Source organism: Pollachius pollachius (genome assembly GCF_949987615.1).
Source record: "Pollachius pollachius genome assembly, chromosome: 18".
Classification (NCBI taxonomy): Eukaryota; Metazoa; Chordata; class Actinopteri; order Gadiformes; family Gadidae; genus Pollachius; species Pollachius pollachius.
The window spans coordinates 21,012,306-21,024,805 of record NC_136951.1 but is presented as its reverse complement, the minus strand read 5'-3'; the positions used below and the strand labels follow the sequence as shown (position 1 = coordinate 21,024,805).

The 12,500-nt window shown below is 49.5% G+C and overlaps 1 protein-coding gene across 1 annotated transcript in view; it reads right to left on the bottom strand.

The window, feature by feature from the left end:
- The window catches only part of plxna4 (plexin A4), a gene marked incomplete at both ends in the record, with an annotated part of 85,637 nt that overhangs the window by 63,812 nt on the left and 9,325 nt on the right, over positions 1–12,500 (bottom strand). The window contains 4 exon segments of the mRNA XM_079755975.1: positions 1,908–2,022; positions 2,576–2,675; positions 6,098–6,251; positions 9,778–9,901. Coding sequence (XP_079612101.1) covers positions 1,908–2,022; positions 2,576–2,675; positions 6,098–6,251; positions 9,778–9,901 — 493 coding nt within the window.

Sequence of the window (12,500 nt, the reverse complement as noted above, 5' to 3'; positions counted from 1 at the left end):
ATTTATTCAGTGTAACATCCTTGAGTCCTTTAATCATTTAAACATGCATGTCCATCATTGATGAAGCTAATCCGCCGCCAGAGTCCTTGAAGCGTGATCAGGGTTGAGATGGGGGAGGGGGTGTGGTGTGGATGTACGTAGCCTAAGCTAATACGCCGACAACACGCTAGCGTCTGATCCGTGTGCCCGAACCCCTGTTGGTAGGAACAAAAGTCCCCGGTCGTACGCCTAGGACGGGCTTTTGTTTCCATCCACCCCTATGAATGCTAACAACAGGCTCAACCCCGGCCCAGCCGACTGGGCGGTGCTCATTAGCATAGTGCGTTAGCATAGCGTTAAGGGATAACGCAGATCACTTCCCCCAAATCCCCATGATTGGAGCAGCGAGATGCGTCTGGCACAAGCTGCTCCACGCTAAGTTCACGGGGCGGGTGGATTTTGTGTCGGGTCTCAGGCACAGCTTGGTTTGTGGCGTGTCAGACAGTATTTGTGCCCCTGTTTGCGTACGCTATTAATTTATTAAGACGCCCCCAAACCACCCACCAATTCCCTTTCTCGGATCAGAGGGGTTAATTAAAAGCAAATGAAATGTCAGTTAGTCTGCCATACACCTGCGTTTCTATTACAGCATATCAAACAGGCAAACAAAAAACCCTGCCAAGCCAGTAAGGATTGTCATTAACAAGGCAAATCTCCCACACTTCCTTGATGATTATTTTTTGTTTTCATTTTCCTACGTCCGACACACAATGGCAAGGGATTTGAGCATTGTTATCCATGTCCGTCTGACCGGCGCTTGCCCGGTTTACTGCCAGTGTGGACCGACCAGAAACAAGAAGACTATCGGCTGGTCTGGGCAGAGGAGATGGGAAGCGAAGGGGATGGAGAACAATTGAAGAAGAATAAAATATAATATCGCAGTGTGCACGGGAGCCGAATGGCTCCGAGGGAAACAAGGGGTGGGAAAACACAATTGGGACCGGGCTGCTCATCAAAGGAAGCAATCTGGCTTAGGCAGTGTCCCTCCCTGACGAATGACGCCCCACGTTCCAGACATCATCACCACCACCAGTGATTTCCGTTGCAAACCTTCAGGCTGGGATTAAGGGACTCTAACTCCTTGTAAGCCCTCCTTCTCCTCCTCCTTCTCCTCCTCCTCCTCCCGGAAACTACCTTAAACCTCAGGACGAGAGGGTATGTGTCCGTCCACGCACACCCACACGATACACACTCTACTCTCAATCTTCAACACACCGACCTTGCCGCCAAGGGGGACCGGCCGGAATCAGCCAGTTCTGGTTCAGGATACTGACAGGAGAAAGGATGGGAAAGGGTGAGAGAGACGGGGGAGATTTAGCCTTCCCCAGCCCACCATCGCCCCGTTCCATCGGATAGGTAGCCCTGCCGCAAAGCAGCCTAATTATGGCTGGGCTCTGTCTGACAGGAGTGGCCTCTGCCAATACTATTGATAATTCACACAGACTAAGCTGTCGCGGGGAATAGCACAGAGCGCAGAGGAAACGGCTGCGATTTATCAGCATCCAATGCCTCCTTTGAAGTGCGGTAGAGGGCAGGGACATCGTGTGCCAAGAGCTAGCGGCTAGCAGTGCCAGATGGAGTGCTGCGGCAGACGGGAGGATCGCCCGGTGCTTTAATAGAACCCCTGTTGTCGTGTCGAGTCAACAAACAGGAAACGACAGCGATGGGTAACGCACCACTACCACACAGCCAAACGGTTCCACTTCATCACTGCAGCTCCTTCGGAGGTGATCAGGAGCAGCACTGCGAAGCGGCACGCTGCCTGTCCGAAACTCACACAGTATGTTCAATCGAGAACACACATTTGACCGGTCAACGGAGCACTGTCAAGGGAGCGGATCGACCCTTGAACCCCCTGATGGACTCACCTCGGGCCGCTTGACGCGCCCCTCCTGGAAGGAGCAGGTGCGTGGGTCGTGGGTGCAGTCATGTCGGTACTTGCACCAGTGACACTGGTAGGGGCTGCTCACACAGGCCAGGCACCTGGGGAACGGACATTGCATTATACTGGGGATGGGATCAGCAGGCCAACATTGACACTGGGGTCGGCGTAGGGTTAGGCAACATTGAGAGTCTCAGCTTTGGCAGGTAGCTGTCGAATACTGAACGAGGGGGACAGGAACATTGAACATTTATTTAGTAGCTGAGATTAAAGGTGCTGTAGGTAAGACTTAAAAGCTTAACTTGAGTGTAATTCATCAGAAATGCCATCGTTGTCTGCCAGCTGTTAGAGAGGGAAATGCTCTGTGAGAATATCTGTATCTTTTGTCTCCACTTGCCAGTATGTATAAGATAGTTTTTGTTTGTTTCCTGTTTCCTATTTCTGACCAATCAGGGACTTTTTTACGAGATTGGTTCATCAATGCAGAAAATAAGGGGGCATTTTTTATCTTTCTTAAATCTTCTGCTGTTGTCTGTGTCTCTGCTGATGTAGATTGAGAGAACCAAGGAAAGTCCATGATAGACTGCATACTTAGAAGGAGGAACACTACTCTACTACACCACTAAAACTACACAACTACCAGGGGCAACTTACGATTTGTGCACGCTGCAGTTGTAGAAGACAAAGGTGGTGTTTGCAAAGGCCAGGCCCGTCTCTTTGGATTTGAGGTAAAGCTGCACGATCTGGTGGTCACCTGGAAGGAGAGATCACAGCCATCAGTTGGTTCTAGTCACTCCACTTCATTAAAGAGCAGATAGGATGTCCTCTAAATTAACCCGTCCTCTAAAATAACCAGGGAACAAATTCATGTTAAAAGGCATGATTTTTGTTTCTAAAAAAAACGGTTTATAAGGAAGAAGCAAGTGAGGGAATGAAAAAGGGAAGGAGGGAGAAAAAAGGAAAGAAAGAATGAGATGAATGAAGAAAGTATACAAGAAATAATGAAAAAGAGAGACCGTAGAAGGGAGGGGATAAAGGCATGTCCACAGTGCGTTCCCATGGGGATCAAGACGACCAGCCACAGGTGAATCACCTGTTGCAGTGCAACAGTGGTTTCTTTAAAGTGAGATACGGAGAGCTGAATGCTTTGTTGGGTTAAGTCTCCCTCTTTTAGCAGTATTACTTGACACAATAGAATTTTGTGCGCACGCAATCCCCTTGGGTGCTGAAACATTCCCCAGCAGTGTCTTTCAAAAAGTCTTTGAAAAGGTAAGAGAGAGGAGGGAGATGAAAAGAAAGACTGCGCTTGTGTGTGTGTGTGTGTGTGTGGGTGTGTGTGGGTGAGTGAGTGTGAGTTAGTGTACGCGCCAAGGTTTGTGTATGTGTGAGTGTGTGTGTGTGTGAGCTCATGCGTTTATGTGTACGTGTGTGCCTTGTCAGTATTTGGTGTGTCCTTTTGTCTCGCCACTAATGAAGGAGTTCATGTTTAATTCAACAGCACATCCACACGGCTAACCCATCTTCCCCCCTCTCTCTCTCTCTCTCTCTCTCCTCCTACATACTACTTCTTCTTCTCCTTAGTCTTGCCTCTTTCATGTCCTCCTCCTCCTCCTCCTCCATCTTCTCTCCCCAGCGAAGAAGAAATCATTCATCAATCACTGAAAAGCACTCCTGACAATGGCTCTGTCCTAATTAGCACCCCTAAATGTTACCTTGAATCCTGCAATCGCTATATAAAGCTCCCTCTCGCTGTCTCCCCCAATATCCCTCTCCCCCTCTCGCTCTCCTTCGCTCTCCTGCCATTTGCTTCCCTCCAGACCATACTGCTGTAACTAGTGGCCTGTTGCAACACATGAAAGTGGTAGATTCCTGTCGAGAAATAGATTATGATGTGGCCTGTGTATTTATGTGCATACTGGCCTGCAACGTATATATCTGTGGGATCCCGTTTGTGGCATGTGTCCTTTAATACCTGTGCTGAATCCCCCCTCAGCCCTGAGGCATTCAGATGTACATTTGTAGCTAAACCAGAAATAAATAAAACGATGTATCAAACTAAATGAATGCTTGAGTGCACATGTGTGTAAATAGTGTTTCAGTTCACTCGCCCTGACATATGCGAAGCTATATGTCGCCACACATTCATGTGCTTCTCTATGTGCGCGCATGCATGCATTTGTGTTTGCGTGTGAATGTGTGTGTATTTGCACGTGTGTGCGGGTTTGTGTCTGTTAGTGTGTGCATGTGAATAGGTGTGTGTGTCTCTGGTGGTTGTCTGTGTGTGTGTGTGTGTGCGCATGTGTGTGTGCCTGCGTGTGTGTCTGCGTGTGTGCGCATGTGTGGGTGTGCGTGTGTCTTTGTGGTGTGTGTGTCTGTGTGTGTGTGTCTGTGTGAGTGTGTGCATTTCAGAGTGAGGGAGGGGTTCCATATGGCGGGGCTCAGAAGGTACCACCACTGTAATTTCATGGAGGTGTGCCCACCCCCTCTCCTACACATCTATCATTATTCATGCAGCGCTCTGAAGGAAAGGCCCCCCCTCGCTCTAATATTTACCACTGGGAATTCATTTTCCCGTTGGTCAATTTATCTGTTTGTGTTTGTGTGTGTGTGTGTGTGTGTGTGTGTGTGTGTGTGTGTGTGTGTGTGTGTGTGTGTGTGTGTGTGTGTGTGTGTGCGTGCGTTTCATTGTATTTGTGTACGTCTGTTTGTTTGCAGTGCGGCTTACAGAAACACTAATAGGCTTACCCAAATTAAAACGAGCCGCCCAACACTTTACCAGCATTAACAAATGTCTGTGTCATTCAGGACGTGATGAAACGAAAGCCCCCCCTCTTCTGTCACCCCCCCCCACCCTGTGTTTCTCTCTTTATCGAGTTGTTATCAGTGTTCTCAGCCTCTCAATAGGAAGTGACATCAGTGATGACGGACGGCCCGCCCCTGTCTGTCCAGATGGGGGAACGGATCAATTAGCAGGATTTAACGAACCTCAGGGAGGAAAGAGTGAGGGAAGAAGAAGAGAGGGGGAAGCACTTTCTTCACACTCCCATCTGTTGGAACGCGTCAGAATCCAGAATAAATGCAGTTATTTCTTCGTCTTTCTTAGCATGGCGGCGTCTACCTCTCCTAGCTCTTATGAGGCATCCAGGAGAGGGGGGGACCCCCCAGGTTAACCTAATGACTTATGTTATCATTCATTAGAAATCATATCCCGGGGTTAGCACATCAGGGCCCTGCTACGCTACGGCTACGCTACAGCTTGGCTACGGCTACGCTTCAAATAGGCTAAGGAGACGCTTAGCGTGCTGCAGGTACATTAAGACCATGTTACGGCTAGGCTACAGCTGTTCTATGGCTATGCTGTGGCTACACTCAGGCTAAGCTACGGTTATGCTATGGTGATGCTCAGGCTGCAATAGGAAACGCTAAGCTAGGCTCTGCAGACATAGACCGGGGTACAGGCGGACTGGGGTACAGGCGGACTGGGGTACAGGCAGACTTAGACTGGGGTACAGCCGGACTTAGACTGGGGTACAGGAGAGACTGACTGGGGTACAGGCGGACACAGACTGGGGTACAGGCGGACGTAGACTGGGGTATAAGCGGGCTGGGGTACAGGCGGACTGGGGTACAGGCGGACACAGACTGGGGTACAGCCGGACGCAGACTGGGGTACAGGCAGACTCAGACTGGGGTACAGGCAGACTCAGACTGGGGTTAAGGCGGACTGGGGTACAGGCGGACTTAGACTGGGGTACAGCCGGACACAGACTGGGGTACAGGCGGACACAGACTGGGGTACAGCCAGACACAGACTGGGGTACAGGCAGACTCAGACTGGGGTACAGGCAGACTGGGGTACAGGCGGACTGGGGCTCAGGTGGACTGGGGTACAGGCGGACTGGGGTACAGGCGGACGTAAACTGGGGTACAGGAGGACTGGGGTACAGCCGAACACAGACTGGGGTACAGGCGGTCACAGACTCGGGTACAGGCGGACACAGACTGGGGTACAGGCGAACTGGGGTACAGGCGGACATAAACTGGGGTACAGGCGGACTGGGGTACAGCCAGACACAGACTGGAGTACAGCCTGACACAGACTGGGGTACAGGCGGACTGGGGTACAGGCGGACACAGACTGGGGTACAGGCGGACTGAGGTACAGGCGGACACTACCTTTGTCGACGATGATGCGTGGCACCTCCTTCTCTGCGGGGGAGAAGCACCTGACGCGGTTCCCCTCGACCAGGCCGTCCATCTCCGCCAGGTTCTCGAAGCTGCAGTTGACGCCGGCGGAAAGTTCTGGAACGTTGTGGGCCTCCAGCACCAGCTGCACCGAGACGGAGAGAGAGAAGGAACACCAGTGAGAACGGACGTTTAAAATGTCAATTCAGCTTTTTTATGATTCCCAAACTTTCAGGCGAGAATATTTTTTCGAGGAAGAACATTACCTGCAAATGGTTTTAAAATCCACACCCTACCAGGAGGGCACATTTCACACACCCCATTCATGAACAGTTCCTCCCAAATGGCTCCATTGGTCAATGTGGTATGGCTGCATTAAAGATGGCGGCAGTATGGACGACAGACTGATGAGGGACAGTGATAGCTCGTCTCAACGGAGGTCAGCGTGTCAGCAGCACCCAACAACGCCTTTAAAGAACACCCCAAACTATGGTCCATCCTGGGGAAGTGATGGATGTGTTGAAACGGGACAGAGACGCAGGCGGGGGCAATGTGGGGACGAGAGATGGGTGAGAGCGGGGGGGTGGGAGAGGGAGGGAATAGATGGACTGCGAGAGAGAGAGATAGGGAATGAACAAGAGAGAGAGAGGGAGCGAGAGAGACTGGGAGACAGAGAGCAAGAGATAGGCAGAACACGCTCAAACAGAGAGAGATAACCGCAGAGGGGGATATGTTTGGATGGTTTTTTTGAAGGCAATGACCACGGGAGGGCGGGCTAAAGGAAGGATTAAATATGATGTGAAGGGAAGGGAGATGAAAGAGTAGAGGTGAGTCCAGGGGCGAGGGGAAGACTGAAACGTGGAGGAGGGGCGTGAGATGGCGATCGGAAGGAAAGCTTAGCTGTTTGTCACCTTCTCCTCCGCTTTGTTCAGAGAAACAAAAACATCCCCACGCCGAAGGTTGCTTCTAAGATCGGAAAAACAACGATTTTGAAGATTGATTCCCACTGTGCTCTCTGGTCTGCCCCCTCAGTCTGGGGCCCGGGGAGTCGGGGGTGGGGGGGAGGTACGGGACGCAGGGGTGCGGCGCTTCACCCCCCGTCCTCTCTCTCTCTCTTTCTCTCTCTCTGTCTCTGTCTCTCTCTCACCATCTCTCTCTCTCTCTCTCTTTTCTTTACTTCTTACAGGCAAAGCAGGCGGGGGTGGAGTTGCCTTAATTCATATTTGGACACAACACGCAAACACACCCACACACGCACGCACCCATGCACACACACACACACACACACACACACACACGTTCCATTCCCACTTAATACACACCATATCTAATGCAGAGCGAGATATGGCGATGGTGTTCTGTTTGTTGCCATGGGAAAATGAAACACCTCTGAGCAAATGCTTTGGTGTGAATTTATTCAGATAGCTTGCACGCAAGGCCATTGTGCCGCACACAAAGATGCACGGCGAGATATGTCGAGCACATTTGTGGTGCTTATTAGTAAACTGTGCTTTCATTATCTTCCCAAATGAGATTGGTCGCGGCGTGACATAGGGACTCGTATCTCAGCGCCCACGTTAATGATGACAAGCTGAATCAAGCGGAATCAAATTGTAAGGGAACTTTGGACTGATATAGTTATATTCCCTTTGAAAAACATCTAGTTAGGGTCCAGTTATGCATACGCAGGATAAGTAGTAGTAGTTTATATTAAAATCAAGAAAATCTATCCCCGCAGAATAGGTCATTATTTTTCCCCATCAGTTTGTTTTCTTCTCAATTGGCCTTCTTCACCTGGCGGCCGTCCTCGTTGTAAACGTTAGCTGGCTGATGGAACAGAAGGCGGGATTCTGCATTCTGTTCCATCAGCCAGCTAGCAAGATGGCCCCTGGGCGGATAAGGCACATACCACATATATACATTCTAACACACACGGTTGGTCTTTTTTCAAATGAAAACACATTTAATAACAGAAAGGTCAAGTGGGAGCACAGGGTCTGTCTGACTGGACCTCTGCCTGGCCTTCAGACGGATGGGAGAGGCCGGGCGTAGCTGTCGGCTAATGCTCACTCACTGGGAAAAGGTTAAATGCTGTCCTGGCTTCAGGCTGAGACAGACACACACACACACACACGCACACACACACGCACACACATATGCCACGCACAGAACCACACAGACGATAACGACGCAACTCACACACAAACACGTAGAAATCCACACGCAATCATGTAGAAATGCACACAAAAACACACAATCAGGTATAAATGAACACACACCCACACACACACACACACACACACACACACACACACACACACACACTCAATGAATATTATTAGAGGGAGGTCTATCTGGGAAAACCACTATTTTCCTGTGACCCAGGGATCTGGTTGTGTGATGTGGGTCACTGTTAGAATTGACAATAGCCACCCAGGCCTGACCTTAGGAAATCATATTGCATATTTGTACTCTTGGCCTCTGAGATTAAAGCCATTACCCCAACATCACACACAAGATGAAATTGAAATGTGACAGCTCCGAGGTTTCAGCGGAATTCAGAATATATCGAATCCTATCAGAAAAGACATTCTAAAAGTATAATCTTTGAATCCTGCATACTTGATGGCAGTCGAGGGACACTAGTGTTTAACAAGGTGAAACCACTTACTTCCTCCTCAGGCAATAATCTTCAAATGCTAGCCAGATTTTATTGAATTATTAAAAATGGAAAAATGTTGGATGACGGGTCATTGAGAGGGGGAATATTTTTGCGAAAAGCCAAAAAGGCACTTCAGGAAGGTAAGAACACGGATAAAGAGGAATAACAGACACTAGGGAGTTCTGGCAGATGGCTGTCAAATATTGATGATGATGATAATGATGATGATGATGATGATGATGAACAATGATGATGTGATGATGTGAGCATGTGACCATCAGTGTGATTACAGAATACAAATGCTGAATAATAAAGTGAATGTCTGATGGGTTGGCCAACTCGTTCACATATAGAGGGTTTCAGGTCACCAATGACTTTAACAACAAGAACAACGAGAACATGACTGCTTGGTGATTCCAGAACTGTTGGTCAAGAATTACTGAAGAGGAATTGAGATGGGCTTTCAGAACGTTGTAATGGCCCCTCTAAGCCCACTCCAGCTGGGTTGGTGTGGAGGTGGGGGGAGGGGGGAGGGGGGAACTAAAGGCAGAATGCCGCCTTCTGTCCGTTTGAAAGCGAGATGGCCTCTGGGCGCCTTCAGCCGGGACATACAGACGTCATGGCTCTTCTGATAACACCGGATACACTACAGCCTGCAGGAGCCGCGCGGTCGGCTTCAGCTGGAACAGGATTACCCAGAGGGGGGGGGGGGGAGGGAGGGAGGGAGGGAGGGAGGGAGGGAGGGAGGGATTGAGGGAGGGGGGAGGGAGGGAGGGAGGGAGGGAGGGGGGAGGGAGGGAGGGAGGGGGAGGGAGGGAGGGAGGGGGAGGGAGGGAGGGAGGGAGGGAGGGGGGGAAGGAAGGAGGGAGGGAGGGAGGGAGGGAGGGAGGGGGGAGGGAGGGAGGGGGGGAAGGAAGGAGGGAGGGAGGGAGGGATTGAGGGAGGGAGGGGGGAGGGAGGGAGGGAGGGAGGGGGGAGGAAGGGAGGGAGGTCTCTGCGCCCCGCTCACCGTGACGCTGAACTGGGACACGGAGATGTTGTTGGGGTGCACGCTGAGACGCACGCACTGCTGGAGGTCGGAGGCGAAGCGCCGAGGCTCAGACGACCGCTCGCATTTCTCCTTCCGGGTGCACCTGCAAGACACACACACACACACACACACACACACACACACACACACAGAGGACAGAAAAATGTTTTGTTAGTCGCTGGGGTCACACTTTTACACACAGGTACCCAAAAGTGCACACACACACATGAGAATAAGTTCATGTGTCCCCTCCTCCTCTGAGGAGGGAGGGAATGTCCTCCTGTCTCGCCGCTAGACGGAGAGCTGTCTCGCTCCGTAGACGATGTGGCAGAGAGGGGGAAGCCGTAGCGTTAAAACAATGGCTGCTCTATGTGTAGAAGGACGGGTGGATGGCAGGGGGATCCAGGTGGAGAGAGGGTGATAGGGTTAAGGTTAGGGTCTCTGCCCCACCCCAGAGCAGGTGGCCGGCCCCCTAGCGTAGTGTAGCATAGTATAGTACAGTATAATACAGTATAGTACAGCATAGTATAGTATAGTGTAATATAGTATAGTGTAATGTAGTGTAATATAGTATATTATAGTGGAATGTACTGCGGTATAGTTTAGTATAGTATAGTATACTGTAGTATAGTATAATGTATTGTAGTGTGGTGATGTATAGAATAGTGTAATGTAGTGTAGTATAGTGTAGTAAAGTATAATGTGTCATGGTATAGTGTAGTATAATATAGTATAGTGTAACGTAGTGTAGTATTGTATAATGTATAATAGTATAGTATGGTGTAATATAGTATAGTATAGTGTAATGTAGTGTAGTTTTGTATAAAGTAGTATAGTATAGTATGGTGTAATATAGTATAGTATAGTGTAACATAGTGTAGTATTGTATAATGTAATATAGTATAGTATGGTGTAATATAGTATAGTATAGTGTAACGTACTGTAGTATTGTATAATGTAGTGTAGTGTTGTGTGTTATAGTATAGTATAGTGTAACATACTGTAGTATTGTATAATGTAGTATAGTGTAGTATGGTTTAATATAGTATATTATAGTGTAATGTGGTGTAGTGACTTGGGTTGGGGCAGTCGGGGGTTCCTTCTGTTGAGCACTATATAATGTCGCTAATGCTACCGTTAGCACGTGTGAACATCTCCTCCATGGGTGATGTTGTTGGAGGAGGGAATAGGAGACTTTGTGATGGAGCCCTGAGGTTTTGACGAGCAGTTTTTGACGGATGGTGCTTTCTGCAGTGAAGGTAGATGTGGGAATACGAAGATTGTTTGTACTTCTAACCCCTGCTATTAGTGAACTCAACTTTCAGACACAGAGAGGTTTTTTCACAGGTTTAATGATTGCTCCAGGCTGCAGATGCAGTTTACGTGTGTGCACAAACACACACGCACCCACGTTCATACACACACAGACACACAGACAGAAACACACAGAAACAAACACCCCACATACCGTACACACGCGCGCACACACATCCCTAATCCCCTTGGTAAATGTATTCAAGTTTAATCCCCTATTGATTCAGACAGAATTGTACCGTGCAATTAACAAACCGCCAAATCCAGAGTGCCCTGAAACTCTTTCAGAAGAAGAAACACAAAATAATGAAAGTTGGCGCACGGGAACAAGAAACTAAACCCCAAAAAGGGAGTTTCAAGGTGGCTGACTGCCGATAGACAGCAACACGTTACGGAGCGAGACGCCTTTTCATCCTGAAGAGACTCAGAGATGCAGAGGTCGGATCTGACGTGTGTTACGCTGCCTGCAGCTGGCTCAACAAGAAGACAAGAAGACATGGAGGAGGAGGAGGATAAAGAGAAGAGTCTGCTTGGAGGGACTGAAGTAGCAAGAGAAAGTGAATAGCAGAAAGGGAGGGAGGGAGATTGGAGGGCGGAAGAGAGAGAGAGAGAGAGAGAGAGAGAGAGAGAGAGACATAGAGGGGAGATATCCTGGACGGAGAAGGAACAAGTGGTGAGGTTTAGGTGCTAAGCAGGCTTAAGTAGGCTTGCTTTGTCCTCCTCCAGCACTCAGCGCCTGTTCCCGCTTCTCAAGCCCTGATTTATTGAGACGACTGAGTACACCCATCCACATTATCGAGCTCTACCTCGCCTTCGCCTGGGTAACACCCCCCCCCCCCGAACACACCCCTGCCTGCCTGCTCTTAGGAGGGGGGGTATTACCCAGGCGAAGGCTGGGTAATACCCCCCCCGCCCCCCCTGAACACACCCCTGCCTGCCTGATCTTGGGGGGGGGGGGGTATTACCCAGGCGAAGGCTGGGTAATACCCCCCCTCCTACAGCATGGCAGAGCGCTGAGCACTCATGTCCCCTAGCTGCCCAGCTCCAGGATTAGCTCTAAAGCTAGCTCGCAGCACGGCGCTACACAATCTGTTTTCTAATAAAGAGCTCCCGGGCAATCTACCAGCATCTCCCTCCACGCTGCGACACCTGTTGATAGGAAACCATCTCAAAAACACACATCGGTGTTCAGGCGCATGCACGTTTGTGTGTGAATTAAATGAGTTGCTCCGACTGTACTGTGAATTGGATATGCATGTTATACATGGTTTATCAGATGTGAGACGCATGCACAAACACACACAAACACAAACCAATACACACACACACACAAACACACGCACCATCATTGTTCAATAATAGATAATTGTATTAAATTACTGTCCAAA